Source organism: Urocitellus parryii, chromosome 10 (genome assembly GCF_045843805.1).
Source record: "Urocitellus parryii isolate mUroPar1 chromosome 10, mUroPar1.hap1, whole genome shotgun sequence".
Taxonomy (NCBI): Eukaryota; Metazoa; Chordata; class Mammalia; order Rodentia; family Sciuridae; genus Urocitellus; species Urocitellus parryii.
Window position 1 is genome coordinate 36746489 of NC_135540.1, and position 24523 is coordinate 36771011.

General features: G+C 37.1%; 1 protein-coding gene and 1 non-coding gene across 2 annotated transcripts in view; both read left to right on the forward strand.

Moving 5' to 3' along the window:
* Herc5 (HECT and RLD domain containing E3 ubiquitin protein ligase 5) overlaps positions 1 to 24523 on the forward strand; it is a 53535-nt gene that overhangs the window by 6787 nt on the left and 22225 nt on the right. The window contains exons 5-16 of the mRNA XM_026405200.2: positions 1182 to 1273; positions 1500 to 1630; positions 3611 to 3756; positions 4824 to 4900; positions 5545 to 5648; positions 6859 to 6918; positions 8754 to 8847; positions 12061 to 12250; positions 14517 to 14671; positions 21225 to 21338; positions 22242 to 22349; positions 24344 to 24514. Of these exons, the coding sequence (XP_026260985.2) occupies positions 1182 to 1273; positions 1500 to 1630; positions 3611 to 3756; positions 4824 to 4900; positions 5545 to 5648; positions 6859 to 6918; positions 8754 to 8847; positions 12061 to 12250; positions 14517 to 14671; positions 21225 to 21338; positions 22242 to 22349; positions 24344 to 24514 (1442 nt within the window). The remainder of the gene's footprint in view (positions 1 to 1181; positions 1274 to 1499; positions 1631 to 3610; positions 3757 to 4823; positions 4901 to 5544; positions 5649 to 6858; positions 6919 to 8753; positions 8848 to 12060; positions 12251 to 14516; positions 14672 to 21224; positions 21339 to 22241; positions 22350 to 24343; positions 24515 to 24523) is intronic.
* On the forward strand, positions 11187 to 11256 carry Trnag-acc (transfer RNA glycine (anticodon ACC)). Its single transcript has one exon. It is a non-coding gene; the product is annotated as a tRNA-Gly (tRNA).

Consider the following 24523-nt stretch of genomic DNA (forward strand, 5'->3'; position numbering starts at 1 on the left):
TGGAAATGGTCAAATTTTGCATGTCTCCCTAACATGGCTCAATGCTATTTACACAGGATAACTCATAACTCAGTGTTGGAGAAGTATTCAGAATGGATAAGAGTAAAGAAATGGTTATACTGGGCATAGTGGCACATGCGTGTAATCCCAGTAACTCAAAAGACTGAAACAGCAGGGTCCCAAGTTCAAGGGTAGCCTCAACAACTTAGCAAGACCCTATCTCAAAATACAAAATACTGGGGATGTAGCTCAGGGGTAGAGAGTCCCTGGGTTCAATCCCCAGTACCAAAAGACAGTAAAATGTGATTAAAATTTTTTTTTTTGCTGAATCTTTTGAGTGCCTTGGTGGGAAAATAATCATGAAGGAAAGGAAAAGTAGCATGCGGTGAGAATGCTGTAGTAGAGAATTTTTTCTCCCTTTTGAATTGAACTGTACTACTGAGCCACATCCCCAGCCATTTTTAGTTTTCATTTTGAGATGAGGTTTCACTAAATTGCCAAAGCTGGCCTCAAATTTGTAATCATTCTGCCTCTCAAGATGCTGTAATTAACAAGTGTGAGGCACTATTCCTGGTGGAGAAAAAAAATCTTCATGCTCATTAATGGTAGAATGTTTTCCTAGCATGTTGTAAGACCCTGGGTTCTGGATTCACTCCCCAGAACCAGGAGGAAAAAAAATGTAATTCTGGGCAAGAATTAGAAATATCTGATGTGTTTCAATTAAAATTAATCAAGTTAGGTGTGATGGTGCACATCTGTAATCCCAGCTACTCAGAAGGCTGAAGCAGGAGGATCATAAGTTTGAGGCTAACTTGGGCAACTTAGTGAGACCCTATCTGAAAATAAGAAGGGACCAATATGTAGCTCATTAATAGAGTACCCTTCAGTTCAATTCCTATATTTAAAAAAAAAATTAAATGAGGTTGAAAAGAAAAGAATGAAATCTTGGAAAGTGGCTTGGCCCTTTCACATACATAGGTTACTAAGGGTGACCCTTTTGGCTACTGCCCCACTCTCAACTTTAGGGCTAGAACTTGGGCCTCAGTCTGCCAGTATACATCTGAGCTTGTCAGAACTGGCTAAGCACTGCTGTTGCTAGGTTGAGAGGAAGTAGGCCAGGTAACCAGTGTGAAAACTCACTGCTTCTTTTTGGTTACTTCAACTGTTCTTTCCCTGCACAGATAGAGCAGTTCCTTGCCTTATTGAAACACCAGACAATAAGAAAGTTGAATTTCTCGCTTGTGGTGGTTCTCATGCTGCCTTGCTCACACAGGTAGGTTTACGTGGTCTCCTTTGACTGTACATCTAGAAGAATACTGTGTATGAGGCATTAATGTTATCCAGAAAAAAGGTGATCTCTTCCCGCAGTAGGACTGTTGTCCTGATAATTTGGGATCTTTACTTTGACTTGACAGTACTTTTATTCACTCTAGGAATTAGTGAATGTGCCTCTTTTATGGTGTTTCTCCAGCATCTGACATGAAGTTCCCTTTCTGTAGGATGGGCTGGTGTTTACTTTTGGTGCTGGGAAATATGGGCAACTTGGTCATAATTCGACACAGAATGAGCTGAGACCCTGTTTGGTGACCAAGCTTGCTGGAAATAGAGTGACCCAGGTAGCATGTGGAAGGTAAGTTGTAAAGTATCAATGAAAATATCAATGATATTGATAAACTTAGGTAACTTAAAAAATACCCATCTGTTTATAAATATCAAACATTTTCAAATGGGTGAAGAATTTATATTATTAATCATAATAAATCTTTAAGCCCACATATTTGTTTTCTTTGACTTTGGGGGGAGTACTAGAGATTGAACCCAAGGCCTCGCTCATGCTAGGCAAAATGCTGTACCACTAAACTACACCTCCAGCCTTTTCTTGTTTTTTTTTTTTGTTTTTTTAATGAGCAATTCACTTTCTCTTGTCTCTTTTCTGAAATACCTCTGTTAATTGTTCAGATAAACTTTCATCTTTAAGGAAAATAAATCATTATTATTTGGGGAATGTAAATAAATGTAAGTCACAAAGGGTTATTTTTGGGTTCATTTGTGAAATCCTTACTATAAAAAATCCAGTTTATATACATTCAGTCTGTAGACATACTCTGTTATGAACTCACACTAAAACTGCATGAATGGTGATAATGTTAAGGTAGACCAAATTATTGGAGTAAGATTCTCTTAGCCAAAGCAATATCTTCTTAATGTATGTCACATTCCATCTTTCTCCCCTTTTCTTTGCCATACTGGGGATTGAACCCAGAGCTTCCTGCACACTAGACTAACATTCTATCATTGAGCTACATACTTACAACATCCCAAGGACCCATTCAATCTCTCTCTTTCTTTTTTTTTTTTCTGCTAAGGATTGAACCCAGGCACTTTACCACTGAGTTATATCCTGGTCCTTCTTATTTTAAGACAGAGTCTCACTGAGTTGCTTAGGGCCTCATTAAGTTGCTGAGGCTGGCTTTGAATTTGGAATTCTCCTGCCTCAGCCTCCTGAGCTGCTAGGATTACAGGTGTACACCACTGCACCCAGCCTCAGTATCTCTTAATCAAAAAATGTTGTTACCACTTTAGGTTCTTCTTAACACATGTCACTTTTAATAGCATGTATTTCAAGAGAAGGAGCCACATTAGATCCCTAGTATAAATCAGGTTAATACCCCTACTAACATGGGGGAATTTACTAGAAACACATAAAACACTGCAAGTTGATATATTCAGTCACATTTATTATAGGAAAAGGGTAGTGGTTAATAACAGTTGAAGGAAGAGAGGTGGAGGGCAAAGACTAGGAAGAGTCTGAATGCTGAATTTCTGGTTGTCTCCACTTGGAGCAGCTGTTACTTCCTCTGGAATACAGGAAGTATTAAGCTGGGAAACACCCGAGTCCACAGAGTTTTTATTGGGGGTTCACTGCTTAGGTATGATTAATTGTACCATTGCCAAGTAATTTAACCCAATCTCCATCTCTTCCCTCCCACGGGTCTGGCTTACATCCCAGGCCAGGGGAGTTTGCCACTAGCCTCCAATAGGAGTGGTCTCAGGGCTCCACTCTCAGTGCCAGACACTCTTTCACCTGAAAAGTACTGAGGATTTGACAGTTACCACCCATAAGTTGGGGACAAGGGCAAACCTCTCTGAGCAAGATCAAATTGTTTACTACACACCAGTGTTGGAAGAGACCAGAGAACAAATCAGTGAGAAAACCAGTGTGGTAAATGTCTTTGAGAAATAAGTGGGAGCTCAGAGGAGGTCGGCTAATCCAGTCTTCTAGGATGGTAAGATGAGGAATTCAGAGATGGTTTCGAGGAGCTGGTCACTCTCAAGCTAAGGCTTGAAAAGGGAAGAGGAAAGGGAGGTGTTTGTTCCCAATAAAGGGAACACCATTTGCCAGTGTGTGACTCAAGGCCTTGAGTGGATACAGGCTTTCCAAAGTTTTCTCACTCTCACAGTAGGTTTCTTGGTTTCCAGATGGTTTTCATCCTTTGAGTGTTAGTTTCACTCTGATTGGGTAAGCTGATTTTGGTAATTTACTGTATTGCTAAATATTCTCATCATTGGGGAAAATTAAGAATTGACAGTATGTGCTTTTATTTAATAGGTGGCACACACTTGCCTATGTTTCCGATTTGGGAAAGGTCTTTTCCTTTGGTTTTGGAAAAGAAGGACAATTAGGAAATGGTGGAAAACATAATCAGCTGATACCGATACCCATGAAATTGCCATCAAATGAAGAACTCAAATTTGGTAAATTCTATAGGAATACAGGATTCAGCATAATGCCTTGTTAGAGAAAGTGATTTATCTGAGGACACGATATGACAAGGAAAGCAGTGTATGAATATAAATGAGTTTCTGTGAACACTGGTTTTATTTTTTTATGTGTAAATAATTTTAAAGATTCCATTTAATTTATCAAATCAGAATAACCCTCATTTTTCTGCTTCTCCTTCAGATTAGGATTAATGTAAACTTGAATAATCACATAATAAAGTAGATATGGATTCAGAGGTGTTTGATGATTTCAGTTTGTAAGAGACTTATTACATTCCAGGATGATTGGTTTTCCTACCTGGGTTTAATTGACCCATAATCAGAAGTATGCCCCAAATCAGAAGTGCTGGAAGTATGCTCAGCACGTACCTGTACTATCAGTCCTTGTAACCATTCTGAGATGTATTTTGTTATCCCCATTTTGCAGGAGGATACAGAAACCTGGAGAGCAAAAGGCTAGCTAGACACTTACTCAAAGCCAGGAAGAGGTCTAGCTGAAATTGAACCATGCTCCATGTAATCTCAGAACCCAGGCTCTGAAACACTGCAGTACAAGCGCCTCAAAGTGCTTGGATTGTTTCTGAAAGCTTAGAATTTTCTCATTTCTTCTGGGGAAATGAACAGTAATTTGCTCAAGCAGTTCATATATTATCTTTGTTTCTTTATAACATTCCATGCCTTGAAGTATTTATTCATATTCTTCATTCAGCAATAATTGGTTAAATATTATGATCGTGGTTTTTAAGAATGGGAGCTAGGCAACAGTTAATGAAATATTTGTTTATGCTCTATATAAGCATTTATATTAATTATATAAAACAGATGCCACATGTCAACCTTATGTGTCACCTACATTTGACAACTAGACTTTACCCTGAAGTATGTACATCTCTACTTCTTAATTAGTGGGAAATGCACTGAGTTTTTGCCTGTTAAAAACATAAAATGACAACATATAAGAAAAAACTGAGATTATTTACATTGAATATACAGGTTTGTGCTAAGTGACATTCTATACACTTTATGTGCATCCCTTTCAGAAAGCCACAGCTCAGGAAAGGAGCTGATTATGATTGCTGGAGGAAATCAAAGCATTTTGCTCTGGATAGAAAAAGAGGTAAAATTAAATCTCTACATGTACTATCCTTGGTATTTTAAACAAAATAAAGGGTTCTGGAATCCAGGTTTGGCCAACTTAAAAGTCATAGGTTACTAAGGTGACTTTTGGGGAATAGATGGGCATTGTTGATCCTTTACCATCTAAGCTAATTTATTTTACCTGCAAAAATCAACAGATTTGTCCCTAATGAATGTTGTTGAATCAGTGTAATTTCCTCATACTCAACCTGTCTTTTGGTGGGCTTCTGGCTAGTAACATTGGTCAGGTCCTCATGAGCAGATAGGCACAATACTAAAAACACCTGAGGCTACGAGGCTTGTGAGTACTGGACCCTGGAAATCAATTTCCTCCTCCTTATACACCCAGCCCTCTAGGAATGTCCTTTTAAGGTTATCTGATGTTCACCTTCATAGGATTGTGTTTGTATAAACTGCTAAGTGTTGTGACACTCCAAGAAATTTCTTTGACTCTAAGCCTCCTTGGACAATAAATGGGCAACTCCTTGCTTGGTAGAGTTTCTTTTTGTGATTGTCCCAGACTTAGTTATCCATATTTAAAAATCAGTGTTGTATTCTTAGAATGCACCTAAAACTTAGGTAAATTTCTGACATGTCTAAATTATTATGCTTTCTTGTTTGTAGAATTCCTATGTTAATCTGAGGAGGAAAATTCTTTTATTAAATGAAGGAACTATAAAGAGATGGATCGCTGATGTGGGCACTAAGCAGTGGCAAAATACAAAAAGGTATGTGCACTTAATTTGTCTGACTCTCTAAAGTAGCATTCCCAAATTGGTGCTGCACAATAGAGAGATATAAGGCTCTAGTGTATTAGCCAGGATTTTCCAGAATAACAGAGCTAACAGGATGTGTCTATATCTATCTGTCGAAAGAGAGATTATCTTAAGTAATTAGCTTGTGTAATTGTGGGGGCACAAGTCTGAAATTTGTGGTCTGGTCACCAGGGAGAAATTGATGTTGCATTGCAGCTTGAGTCTGAAGGCAGAATTCCCTTTTGGAAGGGTGGCTTGTTGTTTTATTCTAAGGCCTTTAAACTAACTGGATGACGCTCACCACATACCCAAGAGTTACCTGGTTTACTCAAAGTCTGCTGATTTAATTGTTAATTTCAATTTGAAAATACCTTCACAGAAACATCTAGAATAATGGTTGACCAAATATCTTGGTAGTATGGACTAGCCAAGTTGACACCTAAAACTGATCAACACATTTAGCATGTACACTCCACGAAGACAGCTTTTTTTACTGTAAGATTTCCCTAGACTCTTACTATATTTAGATTTACTGTGACTCTGAGCAGGAAATATGTTCTGTGGCATTTCCCAACCCTTTCTGACCCTGCAACCACTTGTTCCTACACCTCTAATTCATAGCTGAATAGTCAGAACAACCCTGATCTCAACTACAAAACTCCTGCCACTTGTAAGGATTGTACTCATTCTTACGGTCTCATTCTAGAGACCTTCTTAGATGTGGCTTTTTAATTCTGGAAACTAGTTATAAAAAATAGTTGTGTTATAATTTGCAGAGTACAAATGATCAACAAGTGTTGTGTACTTCTAAGATGAAACAAACCCCTACCCTGGGCCCCCAGTATATTTAATTTCTGGTAATTTATTTTGTTTCCAAATCAGTGGAATAGAAATAGAGCTTGTGAAGTTGAGTAGAATATGTTTTATTTGTTGGAGAAAGTTCTGATTGCATCAGGCCCTTTCCTCTCTCCCTGAGATGTCTCAGAATACACCTTTCTATTTCCACTGACATTTTGAGAATTAACAAATGGGGTAGATATTTAGATGCCATGATAGTACGCAAACAAGTAAAAGATGGGAGAAGTTTGAAGGACAATTACAAGCTGTTTCATTTATCATGTCTCATGCTGTAAGGAGGCATGCTGATCAATTTGGTGTAACCATCATCTTATTCCTGATGTAGGGAAATCCGAGAGATATTTTCATCTCCTGCTTGTCTGACCGGAAGTTTCTTAAGGGAAAGGTAATACATATAATGAATTAAAATTCTATCTAAAAGTATTACGAAAGCATATTCAAAATGGTTCCAGGGCAAAAAGTTAGCTATGTGTTTATCTCTTTTTCAAAATTACTTTTTTCAATAAAACCAAATATCTGCTTGCTGTATAAAACATCAAAAATACAGAGGACTGAGGAAGTAGCTCAGTGGTAGAGCGCTTGCCTAGGCATGCATGAGGTCCAGCACACATACACACATACACAAAATATCAAAATCATCCATAATCCATCACTTAAGAGTAATATCTTAGGGGATGTGGCTCGGTGGTAGAGTGCTTGCTTCATGCACAGGGCCCCAGGTTTGATCCCCAGCACCAAAATAAATAATATCTTAGGCAAGGGGGACAGCCCAGTGGTAAAGCTTGTGCTTATTTGCACAAGCCCTTGGGTTTGATTCCCTAATGTACACAGACATGCACCCAAAAAAATGGATATTGTTTTATGTATTGCTTTTTACTTATTGTGCCCATTTTCTATTTTATTCAATTCCATATTATTCACTGTTTTTCCACACCATCATTTTAATGGTTGTACAATAATTCATGGGAAGGATATACTTTATTTCCTTATTGTTAGATAATAAAGATTTTTAAATTTTCTTTTATGGTAGTGCTGAGGATCAAACCAGGACCTCACACATGTTAATCTATACATGTTCTAGCACTGAGTAACACCCTTGCCCCTTTTGAATTTTTAAGTATTAGTGAAGAACAACTTTATACTTCTTTTCCTACATTTTTGTATATTTGTTTCTTTAAAAGAGTTTATTCCTGCTGGGCACAATGGCACATGTCTTTAATGCCAGCAGCTCTGGAGGCTGAGACTGGAGGATCACAAGTTCAAAGCTAGCCTCACCAATGGCAAGATGCTAAGCAACTCTGGGAGACCCTGTCTCTAAATACAGAGTACAAACTTGGGCTGGGAATGTGGCTCAATGGTAGGTGCCCCTGAGTTCAATCCCCAGTACCAAAAAAAAAAAAAAAAAAAGAATTTATTCCTACTTTCATACATGCAATATATGTATTAACAAAGAATATGCTTAATTTTAATTTTAGACAGTGAATCTGTTCAGCATCAATCATAATTCATAAGACACATTTCATTGATAATTTTCTCTTGAGATACTAAGAATTTACTTCTCTGAAGCCTCTTCTGTGTGGGGTGACTACAGGATATTAGGGATTGAACCCACAGATACTCTACCACTGAATTACATCCCTAGCCCTTTTTATTTTCTATTTTGAGACAAGGTCTAAGTTGCTGATGCTGGCTTCAAACTTGTGACCTCCTGCATCAGCCTCCTGAGTTGCTGAAATTACAGGCATGCTGAAACCCTTTCTTTTAGACCCCATTTTCAGTTCATGTAATTGGAAGAGCTGGTCACATTTTTCTGGAAACAAAAAAATATATATATATCTTTTTTTTTTTTTCTTAGAAGGTATTTTTTACTTAAACATTCTTTTCTTCTACGGTGCTGGAGATGGAACACAGGGCCTTGTTCATACTAAGCAGGTGCTGTTACAACTAAGCTGTGTACCCCCATGCCCGATTATTCATTTTAGATAACGTGATATCTGAATTACAGTCTTAAGGAATACATGATTAATGCAGCCTTGATATTTTGGGGCATTTTAGAAATACCCATATTGTATACTACTGTTGTGTTTGTATTTAGCCAAATTATTTTAAAATTGAGAAAAAAAGTAATTGTACTGAAATGGGGCAAGCTCTAGAGGAAACTGTGTCTAGATAGATATCCTTTTTCATTTACTTATCAATTTATTTATTTATCTTCTACAGAATAGCTGCTGAAACCATGTTTATACATTCTGACTTAAATAAAGCAAGAAACACCTTTAAGGAATTAACCCAAAAGGACTGGATCGCTAACACGGTGGTATTCTTCAGAGTGTTATTTGGAGAAAGAAAATGCACTGGAACTTATAAGAATCCAAAGTTTCAGAAGAAATATTTTCTTTTAAGAGATTCTCTGAGACCCTGTAATTCAGCCAGGTTAAGTTAAACTGAGATAGCATTTAGAGTTTCCCCATCTAGGGTGAAATAATTGACATGGCAGTCACATAGGTTACAAATAGTCTAAATAGTGCTCCATACACAAACACATACACACATACATGCATACAATTCCGGAGTGAAGTTTTTCAGTTCAGGGCTTTCGAAGGCTATTTAAGGATTGTTGAGTTTGGCACACTAGAATCAGAACAACATTTTATATGCAATTCTTTTAAGCATAAATACAGAAATGAGAACACTTTTTTCCTGATATAAACATCTCCCTCATCTTTTCTAATATAAACATTCTTCCTCTCTGTTTTGTTTATACTTCTCCCTTTTCTGTAGGTTCTAGAATATTCTTGTTCTTTCTGGGACTGTTGCTTCCTGCTCCAACCCTGTTATTACTGTCTTTAGGTTTTTCACTTGCAAATGTTGCAAGCATGCTTCCTTTATTAACAGCCCTTTGTGATGCAGGCTGCATTATTTCCCTATTCTGTTTTACTGGTTCATCTTGGGGTAGTACTTCCTGTAGTCTCAATTTTTTTTTTCTTTTTTAACATCTGGTTCCTTCTTTTTCTTCCTGTATGCTCCCTCCTCTCCTCCTTGCTCCCACCCCTTTTTTCTGTTTTTCTCTCTCCTGATTTTTCTGTCCCTCTCGGGCTTGCTCCCGTGTCTCTGCTCCTTTGCCCCTCTTGTTGCTCTGTCTGCCACAGTGCATGCTGTGTCTTAGCTGCAGTTTACCTTCTCTCATACTTTTCTTTCAAGATGATAGGGAAAGGGTTTTTTGTTTTGTTTTGTTTTTGTGAGGTTTTTTTTTTTTTTTTTTTTTTTTGGTAACAGGGAGAGACACGGTCTCACCTAGTTGCTTTGAGTCTCACTATGTGGCTGAGGCTGCCTTTGAACTTATGCTACTCCTGCTTCACCCTCCCGCCCCTGGGATTACAGGCATGCACCACCACGCCCAGCCAGGAAAGTGTAATTCTGTTAATTTCGGGAGAAACATGGGCCATTTAGAGGTTGGAAACAAAATGAACCCCTATGGCCAATTTTATCAGCATTTATTCTTGCTCATTTACTTTGACTCTTTGAATTCCTCCTGTCAAGGTCAGTTTAACTTTTTCTGATTCTGAGTCACTGCTGCTGAATGCAGCCATAGAAAAGGCAACCAAAAGCAGGTGTGACAGGGAGGGGTTGGATCAGCTCATCACTTGGGGTCCTCCTTGCATACTAATTACACTTTGGTTATGCCAGAAGAATAGCATAGGACGGGTGATATACTCAGAGGGCATTTTTCACATCCAGAAGGAGAGAGTCATTAGATTAGAAAAACTAAGATGTTCCTTTTTATCTTGAGATTTGGTAATATGGACTCACAGACTTTTGGCATTTGTTCGTTTATTCAGCAAACATTTAATTGTGTGCTTAGGTGCACTGCATGATGATTTTTACCCGCTTTGGTACCCAGAATTGAACACAGGGGTGCTAAACTACTGAACCACGTCCTCTGCCCTATTTGTTTTTTATTTTGAAACAGGGTCTTGCTAATTTGTTGAAGGCCTTGCTAATGAACTTGCAATCCTCCTGCCTTAGCCTCCCAAGTCAGTGGGATTACAGGCATACACCACTGCGTCCAGCTAAATTCTTGATGAAAAATGAAAAAAGACATGCTACTGTCCTTTGGAATCTCATGGTTTAGTGAGGGAGACAAGACACCTGTGTAGACACTAGTGATCATGCTTCCCCTAGTCCCTAGCTTAGAATTGGTGTACAATAAATATTTTCAGGTAAATGCATTTGTTCCTAAGGTATCGAATGGTCACTTCTACTTAATGTACTGAAAACAAGCTACCCAGAGGAAGGAGCTCACCAGGGGTGTAGGGAAGCCCTTCAAGGCAGCAGGAAAGGTGTACCCCGAAGTAAATGCAGTGTGTGAAGCAGTGACATTGGCTTGATATCTGACTATAGTTCTAGAGATTGGGGTGGGTTTGGAGGTTGGAGGCTGTGGCTGGTGAGGAGAGGTAGGAGTGTGTTTGTTGTGCCATTGAGGTATTAAGTAGAGTCATCAGAACTATGCCACTCCAAGGACTAAACTTCATAGTGGGAACTCAATATAATGTGTGATATAAAAATAAACAATTATAAGAATTTGCATATTTAGAGCTGTCATTTAGTATATCATAATTTAGTAGTCCAATGTTTGGACATTGAAGGGACTAAGGATGTGGCTCAGTGGTAGAGTGCTTGCCTACCATGCACAAGGCCCTGGGTTCAATCCCCAGCACCACCAACACAACAAAAGAGTATGAACATTAGAGTCAGAAAGATTCAGGAGAGAATCTCACGTAGCTGTGTGACCATGAGCAAGTTACTTAATTTCTCTGAAGTACAGATTTCTCATCTATAAAATGGGTTTAATAACACCTTTGTTATAAGAGAAGCTATATTTATTAAATAACTTAATTAATATATAATATCTATCAAGTAGGACTTCATAAATACTAGTTTAAAGGGGCTTTTAAATTAATGCTGCTGTACACACATAGCAAATAAAAATTCAGAATTTAATTTGGGTTTTTCCTGAAAGGTTAGATCCAAATCAGGGAAACTATAATTAGAGGCACTAGAAACAAGCATTCATGGTAGAGACAAGGTCCTATGCGAAGATAATAGAAACCACATTGTGTTGAGAGTTTTATTTTGTTTACGTTATTGGATTCGGACACATTCTTCTTTTTTCAGAAAATGGGGTGTCATGGTGTGAACCAGAGGACAGAGTGTAGTGTTAATTATTGGGAAAGCTGCCTATTCTGAATCCGTTGTTCATTCAGTGTCATCCTCACACCTGTGGTTTCTTCCTGATCTCATTCTTGTGCCCAACATTGAACAGTGGGAATATGTGTCTTGTATCTGTACCTCTGTATTAGGGAACCTTGGCAAGATGGGTTGTCAATGTGAGTTTCAGGGAAACTAAACGAGTATTCAGATTTCCTTCTGGAGGGAAACTCCAGGTTCTACACTGTGTTTGAACTGATGATGTGGCACCCAGTTCCTGAGTTTTGAATGCCTTTTCTCTCATTCTTGCTGACCACAGATAACTACCTGCCTCAGAGATAATCTGCTCAAAAATCTGCCATTTTGTTTTCTACACCAAGAAGCTTTAGAAATTTTCTTCCTTCTCCCAGAGTGTCCAGTGATGCATGATTTTAACAACTGGGAGAGCCTGGTGGTTCCGTTTGCAGAGACTATTTGTAAAATGAGTGACCAATCACTAGGGATTCTGGGTAAGAGTGATGGTTTATGATTTATGATTGAATATACTTCACCCATCTTAATGGAAAGACATGCCTGGTTACATGCTAAAATTATAATAGAATTTAGATATAATAATATATTCATGTGTTACAGTTTATATTCTTAGCATACTCTTAAAGATGCTGTAATAATTACTATGGTTATTTAAAATGATTATTCTAGTACTTTTTTAGAGTTCTTGGAATATACATGCTTGGCTTGGTCATGAGGTCCTTCTTCCCGAACATTTCATTATAAATTTTTTCACAAATACAAGGAAGATGAAAGAACAGGAGAGCAATGACTCATGTATCTTCTACCTTAGAGTCATCAACAATGAATGTGTGGTCATTTGTGCTTTCTCTTCTATTCAGATTACCTTTTAGTTTTGCTTAACTATTTGAAAGTAAGTTGAGGATGTGAGATTTTGCTCATTTCAGCATTAATATTGAATTGTCCATTAACTTCATATGATCATCAAACTTAAGAAAATTAGCCATAATTCCATGATACGACCTTATATCTAGGCCATATTGAAATTTTCTCAGGAAATATTTTACAGCTTTTTTGTCTTTTGGCATTTATATACAATGGAGTATTACTCTGCATTAAAAAATGACAAAATCATAGAATTTGCAGGGAAATGGATGGCATTAGAGCAGATTATGCTAAGTGAAGCTAGTCAATCCCTAAAAAACAAATGCCAAATGTCTTCTTTGATATAAGGAGAGTAACTAAGAACAGAGTAGGGAGGAAGAGCATGAGAAGAAGATTAACATTAATGGGGACAAGAGGTGGGAGGGAAAGGGAGAGAGAAGGGAAATTGCATGGAAATGGAAGGAAACCCTCAGGGTTATACAAAATTACATACAAGAGGAAGTGAGGGGAAAGAGAAAAAAAAAAGAGGAGGAGAAATGAATTACAGTAGATGGGGTAGAGAGAGAAGAGGGGATGGGAGGGGGGATAGTAGAGGATAGGAAAGGCAGCAGAATACAACAGACACTAGTGTGGCAATATGTAAATCAGTGGATGTGTAACCAATGTGATTCTGCAATCTGTATACGGGGTAAAAATGGGAGTTCATAACCCACTTGAATCAAAATGTGAAATATGATATATCAAGAACTATGTAATGTTTTGAACAACCAACAATAAAAATTTTAAAAAATAAAGAAAAAAAAAGAATTCAAATCCGGGGCTAGGCTTGTGGCTCAGTGGTAGAGTGCTCGCATGTTCAAGGCCCTGGGTTCAATCCTCAGCACCACATAAAAATAAATAAATAAATAAAATAAAATTTTGTGTACAACTACAAAAAAATATTTTTAAAAAAAGAATTTAAATCCATTGTTTTGTGGATTGTGTCACATCCTGATTGTCTAGGCATGAATAGATTTTAACAAAGATTTTTGACATACCTAGTATATTCAGTACTTGGTATGTCCACTCTTCACATTTTATTAAATCTAAACTGCCCAGGGTTGTGTTGGAAGTCTGTTACCCCAGCAATTTGGAAGGCTAAAGCAGGAAGATCACAAGTTCAAGTCCAGCCTCAGCAATTTAGTGAGGCCCTAAACAACTTAACGAGACACCTTCTTCTTCAAAAATTTTAAAAGGGTTGGGAATGTAGCTCAGTGGTGAATTCTAGCACCCAAAATAAACTGTATTGTAAGTGATGAAAAGATATTTTAGAGTGGTTATTTGGTTTTAATTTTTTAAATGAAATATGTGTTCTAAGAATTAAAGAGTTTGAGTCATAAACAGTTCCTAATTTAACAATATGGTTTTTCATCTAGGCAAAGAATGTGATTAATGTCTGAATTTTTTTCACAAATTGGTTAAAACAAGTTTTTCTTTTTTAACAATAAAAGAGTGTTTCTGTTGTTGTTTTAAGATTTTTTTTTTTTTTAGTTGTAGATGGGTACCATACCTTTATTTTATTTATTTATCTTTATGTGGTGCTGAGGATTGAACCCAGTGCCTCACACATGCTAGGCAAACGCTCTACCACTGAGCTACAAACCCAGCTAAAAGAGTTCTTTCAGGATGTAAAAATCTAGTATTTCTTAGTACTTTTGAAATGCTTGTGTATTAATTACATTTATTCACTGGTTTATTACAAATGTGTTTCGATAATTATGACATATATAAAAAATTTTTGGTATGAATTTGGGGCACTGTTGACCCCCCTTTTTTTCCCTAAGAATCCAAGAGAAATTACCTACTAGCAATTACATTTGTCTTCTTTTAATTCCTCAGAAGAGTATTGGGCAACTCTGCAAGAATCCACATTCAGAAACCTGGTTCAGATGTTTATGAAAGCCATCAACTCTCAGCTGCATTACTGGACTGAAAAGAATGAGAATAACTGTCACCTTAAAGCTCTACTAGAAATTTTGAAAAAGCTGCATAGGGTAAGGGTTCATTTAGAAACCTCCATGTCTGTAGTTGGCAATTATAGTTGATTCTCTTTTAATTGGCCTGAATTTTAAGCAGGCTCATGAAACATAAGAAATTTATATTGCCTTTTTCTTTTTTCTCTTTTAATAAAAAGGAAAAAGTGTTTTATTGCTTTCCTAGCAAAGGAGAAACACAAGACTCTTATCCCTGAGTCTGTTGATTCTGCCCATGGTGGAGGTGGGGTTTAAAGAGGAAATTCAAAGGCTGCATTCCAGGTGTTCTCTGTCTGGGGTTGTAATTCACTAGTTAAATTAGGAGAGAGTAATTTCTTAGGTCTTCTGATGCCATCCCCAAGTCAGTCCCTTTCTTTGGTTTGTTGTATGCTCAAGAGCAGGTAACTCTGCATAGGATGGTGAAGAAAGGTAATCTGTTTCCTGGAGAATTAGGAGGGAGATGAGGGAAGGAGAGGGAGTGAGGAAGAGAAAGAACATGTTTGTTTTAAAAATAAGTCACAGTGGCAGAGCAGCAAGAGCTATATTCAAAGCGTAAAGCAGACCACTGTTACATTTCCCTGCTGACAACTTTTACATTCCATTGCTATGGGAAAATGAGCAATGACATCTCCAAGCTTCTTCCCTCTAGAAGAGGGTGAAATTGAGGGGAAGTGGCCTGAAGTCCTTGTTCTCCATCAGGTGTAGATTGCTATTTTTTAATGTTGTGTTTTTTAAATTACATCATTGACATAAAGGATTATTCCATTTGGCCCTCCATGTCTGTGGGTTTCACATCCAGGGATTCAACTGAGAATTTAAAAGCATTTGAAAACAAAAATCACATCTGTTCTGCACATGTGCAGACTTTTTTCCCCCCCTTTTCATTATTCGCTAAATAATACAGTATAACAGCTATTCCTGCAGCATTTATGTTACATTAGATATCAAGTATCTAGATATTTAAAGTAGATGAGAGGTTATGTTTGGGTTACATGAAAATGCTGTGCCATTTTAAATAAGGGACTTCAGCAGCTATGGATTTTGGTATCTCTAGGGGGTCCTTGAACCAATCTCCCATGGATCCTAAGGAATAACTGGATATAATATCTATGTACAGAAGATACACAAATAGATATAATACCTATTTGAAGAAAGGTAATAAACATCAGATACCTAAAACATAGAACATTTCCAGTACTTTTGAAAATGCTGGTATATCCCTCAGAGATCATACTCTTTCCACTTCCCAGAGGTAGCTGTGAACCTGGATTTGGGGTTAATCATTTCCTTTCTCTTTCTATTTTATGTCTATAATATGTGTGTCTGTAAGCATTATGATGTTTACTTTTGCTGTTTTCAAAATTTATATGAATTATATTCGATATTTTGCTTTATAGATTACTCCAGATAATACTGATTGGCTGTATTTCATTCATTTCCACAGTGTACTGCGGTCCATTCTCTAGTACAAGCAGTAATACATGCATTCCAGTATTGATGAATGCATATGCTCTTTCAGTTCCTTGGTTCAGTTTGGTTTGGTTTGGTTTTGGAGTGGGTATTCCCTTATGAGAAAACATATTGTTATAAGTATTTTCATACTTATCTCTTGGTTTTCTTGGGCCAAGAGTTGATTTTTTTGTTTTCATAGCTGATTCTGGAATTGATAGGTTATGGAAATATGTGGTCTTTTTTAATAGTGACAAACTATTTTCTGAAATGACTAGATCAGTTTAATTCTTCTCTAGGAGAATATGAGAATTCCTATTGTTCCACATCAGGCTTTAAAATTTAGAAGACATGTTTTATATGAAATGATACCAAATTATGATTTTAAATGAACTTCCCTGGTTCTAATGTATTAGAGCATATTTTACATGTTTATAATTGCATTATTTGTTTCCTCTTCTCTGAAATGTCTGTCCTTGAATCATGTTCATTTTACATGGATATTTGCCTTGGCTAAAGGAGTTTTTTAAAATTTTAAACACTGGTCCTTTGTTAATTATTTGTGTTATAAATATTGAGTACTGGTTTATAGCTTGTCTTTCACTCTAGTGTTTTTTAACAAATCTTATTTTTTATTTATTTATGCATTTGTTTGTTCATTTATAGTACTGTTTTTAGATTGAACCCAGAGATGCTTAACCATTGACCTATATCTCTCTTTTTTCTTTTTTTTTCTTCTTTTTCTTTTTGGTACCAGAGGTTTGACCCATGGGTACTTTACCACTGAGGTACATCCCCAGTCCTATCTATCTATCTATTATTTTGAGATAGGATCCTGATAAGTTGCTGAGGGCTTCCCTAATTTGCTGAGTCTGGTCTTGAATTTGCAATCCTCCTGTCTCAGCCTCTCAAGTTTCTGGAATTACAGGTGTGCACCATTGCACCTAGCCCCAACCCTTAATTATTCTTATTTTTCATTTTTAATAGAGTCTCACCAAGTTGCCCAGGCTGGTCTCAAACATGAGATCCTCCTGCTTGAGCCTCCTGAGTAGCTAGGATTACAGATATACATTGCACCTGGCACTTGATAGTTTTCAGAGGATGATAGCCAAGGCCAGAGGAAGAAGATACATGGAAGCAGATATTTAGAATATTAGAAATATAACTAACAGGGCTGGGTTTGTGGCTTAGTGGTAAAGTGCTTGCCTAGCATGTGAGAGGCACTGGATTTGATCCTAAGCACTACATAAAAATAAGGTATTGTGTTCATCTAAACTAAGAAGAAAAAAAATCAAATATACTTATTAAAAAGAAAGAAAGAAACCTAACTAACAAACTCTTAAATGTACTCTATCCTCCCTCCTAGAAAAATAAAATCTAATAATGACAGGGGGAGCTAGGGTGGAACTCAGAAATTTCAAGCTCCTTATAGCATTCTACACTGAAAAAAGTGGCAGCTCAGACAGGTCCCTCACTGAGCCCTCTGTACTTCTTTTCTTACGTGGGTCTTATCCCTGCACAGTGAGGAATGTCACATGCCTGTATGTGGATGCTTCCACCCACATACCCTGGCTTCATCCACCTCTACCACAAGTACTTCTTGGCCAGCCCTGAGACTTGGAGTGTGACAGAGTCCACTCTCCAGCAACCAAGCAGGTCGTAGAGGCTGGCATGGAACCACTGTGCAAGATATGTGGGCTATTAGTAGACAGATCACTGTGGCTCTTGTCTAGATCTAGAGGAAAATGCTTTTAGTTTATTCCTTCAGAATTTAGTGTTTAATCTAATTGAAAATTGATATCAAATTTATATTGATTGTTTTTCACATGGAAAATAATTAGTAACCATTAATTGAAATAGTGCCCTTTCCCCACTGATGGGAAGTTCAAGCTTGGGCACTGTCATAATTCAGGTTTCTATGTGTGGCATTCATTTCTGGGCTCATTGCTGTATTAATGGCCATTTCTGACTCTCTTCTGATTGTTTATATCTGGTAAGAGAAGTATCCCTACTTTGTTTTTGAAGTGTATTTTTGGTTATTTTTTGCACTTGCCTCTTCTGTATAAATTTTAAAGTTGATTTGTCAAATTACACATATACAAAAAAAATCTTATTGGGAATTTGACTGGAGTTACATTGAATCCACATTTCACTTTAGGGAGAACTGTATCTTTACTATGACTGAAAGTCTTGGATTTTTTTAACTGGTTCCGAGATACTTAGTCATTTTTAGGCTATTGTAAATTGTGATTTAAAAATTATAGGGGCTGGGGTTGTGGCTCAGCAGTAGAGCACTTGCCTCACACAGTGTGAGGCAATGGATATAAAAATAAATAAACAAAATAAAGGTATTGTGTCCATCTACAACTTAAAAAAAAATTTTTTTTTAATTATATTATGACCAGGCACTGAGGCGCACACCTGTAATCCCAGCGGCATGGGTGAGTGACCAAGCAGGAGGATCTCAAGTTCAAAGCCAGTATCAGCACCTTATAAGAACTTGCCTCAAAATAAAAAATATTTTTAAAGGGCTGGGGATGTGATAAAGTGCCTCTGGGTTCAACCCTGAAATGTACGTAGGTAAATAAATTATGTTACTAGCTTATGGGAACACATTAATTTTTTATTTATTTTTATTTTTGGTAGTGCTGGTATCAAACCCAAGGCCTTGTGCATACTAGTCTAACACTCTACCACTGAAATACACACCCCTAGTCCCAGAATTCATTGATTTTTAAATGTTGATTCTTATATTAGTTACTGCTAAATTCTCACATAGATCTTCTGATTTATCTGAAGATTGTTTTGAATTTGCTGGGTTTTTTGTTTTCACTTTTTACTACTTTCCCAAATTACACTGGATAGGCAATAGAGTGCAAATAGAAGTGGTAGTAATAGCAGGTACCTTGTCTTGTGATTTTAAAGGAAATGTTTTGCATGTCACTATTAAATAGAATATTTATTACATGGTTTTTGAAAATATATCTTTAATGGTCTGAGGATGTGCCCTCCTTTTCAAAGTTGTTGCATATTTTAAATTTAAGCCAATAATTGATGCTGTCCTACTGAGATTCCAGTTATATTAGACCATCTCACTGAATATCGCTATGTGTCTCAAGCTTTCTGTCTTATTTTCCATCTCTTTGTCTCTCTGTACTCCATTCTGGGTGATGATTGTTTTTTGAGGGGGACTAAACTCAGGGGCACTCAACTGCTGTGCCACGCCCCATCCCTATTTTGTGTTTTATTTTTATTTAGAGACAGGGTTTCCTGAGTTGCTTAGTGAATTGCAGTTACTGAGGCTGGCTTTGACCTCTGGATCCTCCTGCCTCAGCCTCCCAAGCTATTGGGATTACAGGAATGCACCACCACACCCAGTCATTCTGGATGACTTCTTCAACCTTGTCTTCCATTTCATGAATTCTCCTTTCAGTTACGTCTTTCTGCTATTAAAACTACCCTTTACTTTTTTATTAATTTTAAGTATGAATGTTTTTCATTTTCAGACATTGTGATTTGTTCTTTACATTTATTTTCTTGGTCATTTTTTACAATATATTTTTTCAAGTTTTCCCTTTATTTAAATGTATATGTTATAACTCTAATACCTGAAGTACTTACAGGTCATTTCTTATGTCTGCTGAAAGCTCCTCCTGTCTCTCATCATGTGTTTTGTATTTGTGTTGAGAAAGTTTCATTCACCTTAGAGGTTTATCTTTTGGAATTAGTTGGTGGCTAGGATTTTTTTCAGGGAGAATTTGTTTCTGCTGTGTTCCTGCAGATAATTAAATTCTTGGCTTCAAGCATTTTAGATCCCCAGGTGGTAGGAGTTTAGTGTGCATATTTGTAGGAGAGCTCTAGTAATAACAAGTCCTCTGGGGAATATTTTTTCCCCAACTCAACACCATTCCAAATTGCTATAGTTTGCCTTATGGCCCTAGGGTTGAGGTGGAGGCGGATTGATAGAGGTGAAGGAAAGAATTTATTTCTAGGTCACCTTCACTCTGATGGCTTCGCCCTTTGGGTCTCAGGCCTGGGGATAGGATCTATTGACTCCCTAATTGGAACAGTGTGGTGGACTTTGTGTCCTTTCCCTGAAGGTCAAGTTCACAGGATTTGGCAAATGCCACCCTCACCTCAGTTTTGACCTGACTGTTCCCTATCTACTACAAAATCAGTAATGACTTCAAAATGTTTTCACAATTTCCCCTGTATTTCAGGTTTTCATTGGATCATCATTGCTAAAGAAAAAAAGCCTTCTATACTATTGAAAATAGTGGCTATCCCAGACTACATTCATTCATTTGTTCCTTTATTTATAGTACTAGGGATTGAACCCAGGGGCCCTTTACATCCCTAGCCCTTTTGTTTTTTATTTTGAGACAAGGCCTTGCTAATTTGCTGAGGCTGACCTTGAATTTGCAATCCTTCTGCCTCAGCCTCCTGAGTTGCTGGGATTACTGATGTACACCCACCACATCTGGCTCTGTTCTGGATTATTTCTAAAGGTCTTTTTTTAAAATATTTTTATTAGTTGTTGATGAATTTTATTTAGTTATTTATTTGTATGTGGTGCTGAGACTCGAACCCAGTGCCTCACATGTACTAGGCAAGTGCTGTACCACTGAGCCACGATCCCAGCCCCTCTAAAGGTTTTGTATAAAAGGGAAAGATAATTTTTTTAAATGGGGTTTTTAAAAAGCAAGAAATTTATGGAAGAGCTCAAAGAAGTATCCTCTAAAGAGTTTTTACCACTTACAAAGAAAATCATGAGAAATGCTCAAGCAGTAATGGAAGAAATCCTCAAGGGATTTGTAAATAGTGTATTGTTAAGCTCTAGAAGAGTAAGAAATGAAGAACTGGCTTTTGCCTTTGGACTTAAAATGCTTTAAAAACTTTCCTCTGAATTTAAAGTAATTAAAAGTTTATCATATCATCAATTTCTCCTGTTAATTTTTGGGTATTCTTTTTGTTCATGAAAATTGGGGGATTTGGCAATTGGATACAATTTTACTGTGGTCATTAAGAATCGTTAATTTACTGTTTAATTCAATAATGTAACTAACAACCATTAAGTAAAATTGTCTTTAAATATAAAGTGTTCTGATGTCACATTTTATTTTAGGTAAACCAAATTAAATATCAACTACCTGAAGATATTTTCAAACTAGATGTACTCTCAGATTGGCTCAATTTTTATGGAGAAGCATATAGAAGGTCCTGTTGGAAAATGAACTTGGTAAGTTTGGCATGTTTGAGGGGAGAAGATGATTATCAGTGAGTTAATTTAGATATTCTGCCCCAACTTTCTCCATGAGTTTCTGAGAAACTTTGCACTCTATAATTGCACAATTGAAATAGCAGGCTGGTAGGAAGAATAAGACTTATTAAAACCTATGCAGTTTTTCACCAGAAGCACTGGCAGAAAAGTGATTGTGCCTGGGACCAACCAGGTGAGCAGGCCTCAGGGAATGCTATAAGAAGAAGACAAATTTGCTGAAAAAGCAAAGGTAAAACTCTTTTCACGCTCTGAGAGAACTGGTTGTCTCTGATATTAAGACAACACAGATGGAAGCTCCAGTGCCTTTGGGGACCCCAAGACTCACCAGGCACCAAGAGCCAGCAGTCCAAAGCTACAGCTTTGGGGAGGGGGTCCTGGTGTAAGCACTCTTTGTTTGTTTTTAAAAAATATAGTTCATAGGTTTGTGATGCCAGTGCTGTAGCTGATTGAGGTTTTTTTCCCTTTCTCTGAAGATTATCATTCTTTTTCTTCTGGCATATCAACCCTTGCTTGATGAGACATGACTGAGTTAGCCAGCTCTCCACACTGTGTCAATCCCCTGTTCCCCGAGCTGATTCACATTTCAGACACTCAGGTTGCTGTGGGATAGACTCTTTTAGAACATGTCCAAAGTTTATAATTGCTAAATTAAATGGTGCTGAAAATATTAGGCTTATATAGCTTTCATTGGTGACATGTTAAATACATTTTCTACAACTACTACTGCTGGCCAGCAATTTTGATTGCTGTGGCTAGAAGTACTGAAACTTTGAAACCAAAAGGGATTTAAGGCTATGAGGTAAGGTGTAAGAGGTCTCTGTTCTTCTAATTTATCAGAATTCTCATCGTTTTCATTTTTAGGATACTTCAGAAGATATGCATTGTGTCATATTCAGTCACTTTCCATTTGTTTTTGATATTCGGTCAAAAACTAAACTACTTTATGCAGACTCAATTCTAAAAATACAGGTACGAATGCCTAGTTCTCTGTCTTCGTTAACATAAATTACAAGATAAATTCCTTCTTGAGTGTGCCCTTTTTGGGGGGTGGTAAGGGAGCCCCTGTTGGCAAGGCCACAGCTATGGCATTTAAGAGAACCAATAAAAAATAAATAAAAATATAAAAAACAAAACAAAAAAAAGAAAGCCAGGGAAGGAGCTGGGATTGTGGCTCAGTGGTAGAATGCTTGCCTAGTATGTGCAAGGCGCTGGGTTCCATCCTCAGCACCACATAAATAAATAAGTAAATGAAAGAAATAAAGGTATTGTGTCCAACTACAACTAAAAAGAAAAAGAAAGCCAAGAAAACTCAGAATTTAGGTTGCTCAGACCTTAGGCATGTTAGGGCATCTGTCACAAAGGACAGATCTTGAGCAACTGACCTAGTTGTGATGTTTTTACCTGAAGTTGTCAAGGGAGCCTGTAGTCTTCTGAATAGTACTCAAAAGAAGTATCACTAATCTAGGTGTGATTAGGATTACTTCTAATACTTAAGGAGGTACAATCTAATGGAAAGGTATACAGCAGGAATAAAATGTGACAAAGGAGCCTTGAAATTAGGACCTCTATAGGTAGTACTCTGAGTGTTCCATTTCAATGTACTGTCAGCAGCTTAAGTGGTTTTGTTTGTCAGGACATCTAGCAAAGTGGTTTTGGACCTAAAACTGGACAAGTGAAAGCATTAAAGGGCCTGAGGTATAGCTAGGTTTATATGGTAGAGCACTTGGCCCTGGGGTCAATCTCCAGCATCACTCCACACACACCACCACTCCAGAAAAGAAAAATTCACAAGGAAAATATATCAGATAATCCCTACCTCACTGTTGTTTTGAAAGGATTAAATTTGTTAATAAAGCATTTAAAACAGTACTTCACACAATGTACATTACCCAAAGTAATAGCAATTGCTATCAACATACTCTTGTATACAGACATGTATATATGAATGTATAATATTCAAATAAAAGTCCTTAAAATAAGATACTCTCACATAATGCATTTACAAAATAGGATATCATTTATAACTTAAGTGTGATCATTCTTGGAATATTTAACAAAGAAAATGAATTTTAAAAAGACACAAAAACTTCGTTTTGCTTCAACTCTCATACTCTATTTTCCCCTGATTTTAAGCAAACTTCCAGTGATAATTTTAGTTCTTTATTATTTATTTTTTCATATGTGGTGCTGAGGATTAAACCCAGGGCCCTACACATAACTAGGCAAGCACTCTATTGCTAGAGCCACAGGCTTCCCAAATTGCCATTTAATTTGAGAATAAACATTCTACCTACCTTACTTTCCTCTATCTCTTCTCTCTCTCTCCTCCCCTAATTATTCCTCTCTTCTATTAACTTCTACCTGGATTTTTCCTACAGCCTGCTTCCTTTCTAAACATCTGACTTTTAAATGAGAGTTTTATGCTGCAGTGCACTGTCCCAGTGAATAATATTGAATCTCTCAGCCTTAAAAAACCTAAACATTAATAGTTGTGTTAAGATAAAGTGGTCCTGGGCTGGGGATGTGGCTCAAGCGGTAGCTCGCTTGCCTGGCATGCCTGTGGCCCGGGTTCGATCCTCAGCACCATCCTCAGCACCACATACCAACAAAGATGTTGTGTCCACCGATAACTAAAAAAAAAATAAATATTAAAAAAAATATTCTCCCTCCCTCCCTCTATTAAAAAAAAAAAAAAAAAGATAAAGTGGTCCAGTAAAACCTACATTTGGTCACTTCCCTGCATGTTTAGTTTGGCTCTGCACAGTATTTTGTTCCAAAGGTCCCACATTTCTTCTGCTTGCTAAGAGCAAATACTGAATGTATTGTTTACTTCCGGGGGTTTATATAAGGCTCATTTCATAAATGCAAGGTGTAATTATAAGTAAAACTGGTTTATTCCATTTTACAAATTTCTATAAAGAGGGAAAATAGCAAAATGAAATGAAACATTTTTCTTTCCTTAGGAAAGAAAAATTCGAGCTTACGTGAGTTTGGCAGGAATTATTGAACAAGAAGAATCTGAATTAGCTTCATTGTCCACCTTTAATCTAAGAGTCAGAAGGAATCACTTGATTGAGGATGTTTTGAGTCAGCTCAGTCAATTTGAGAACGAAGACTTGAGGAGAGAGTTGAGGGTAAAGTAT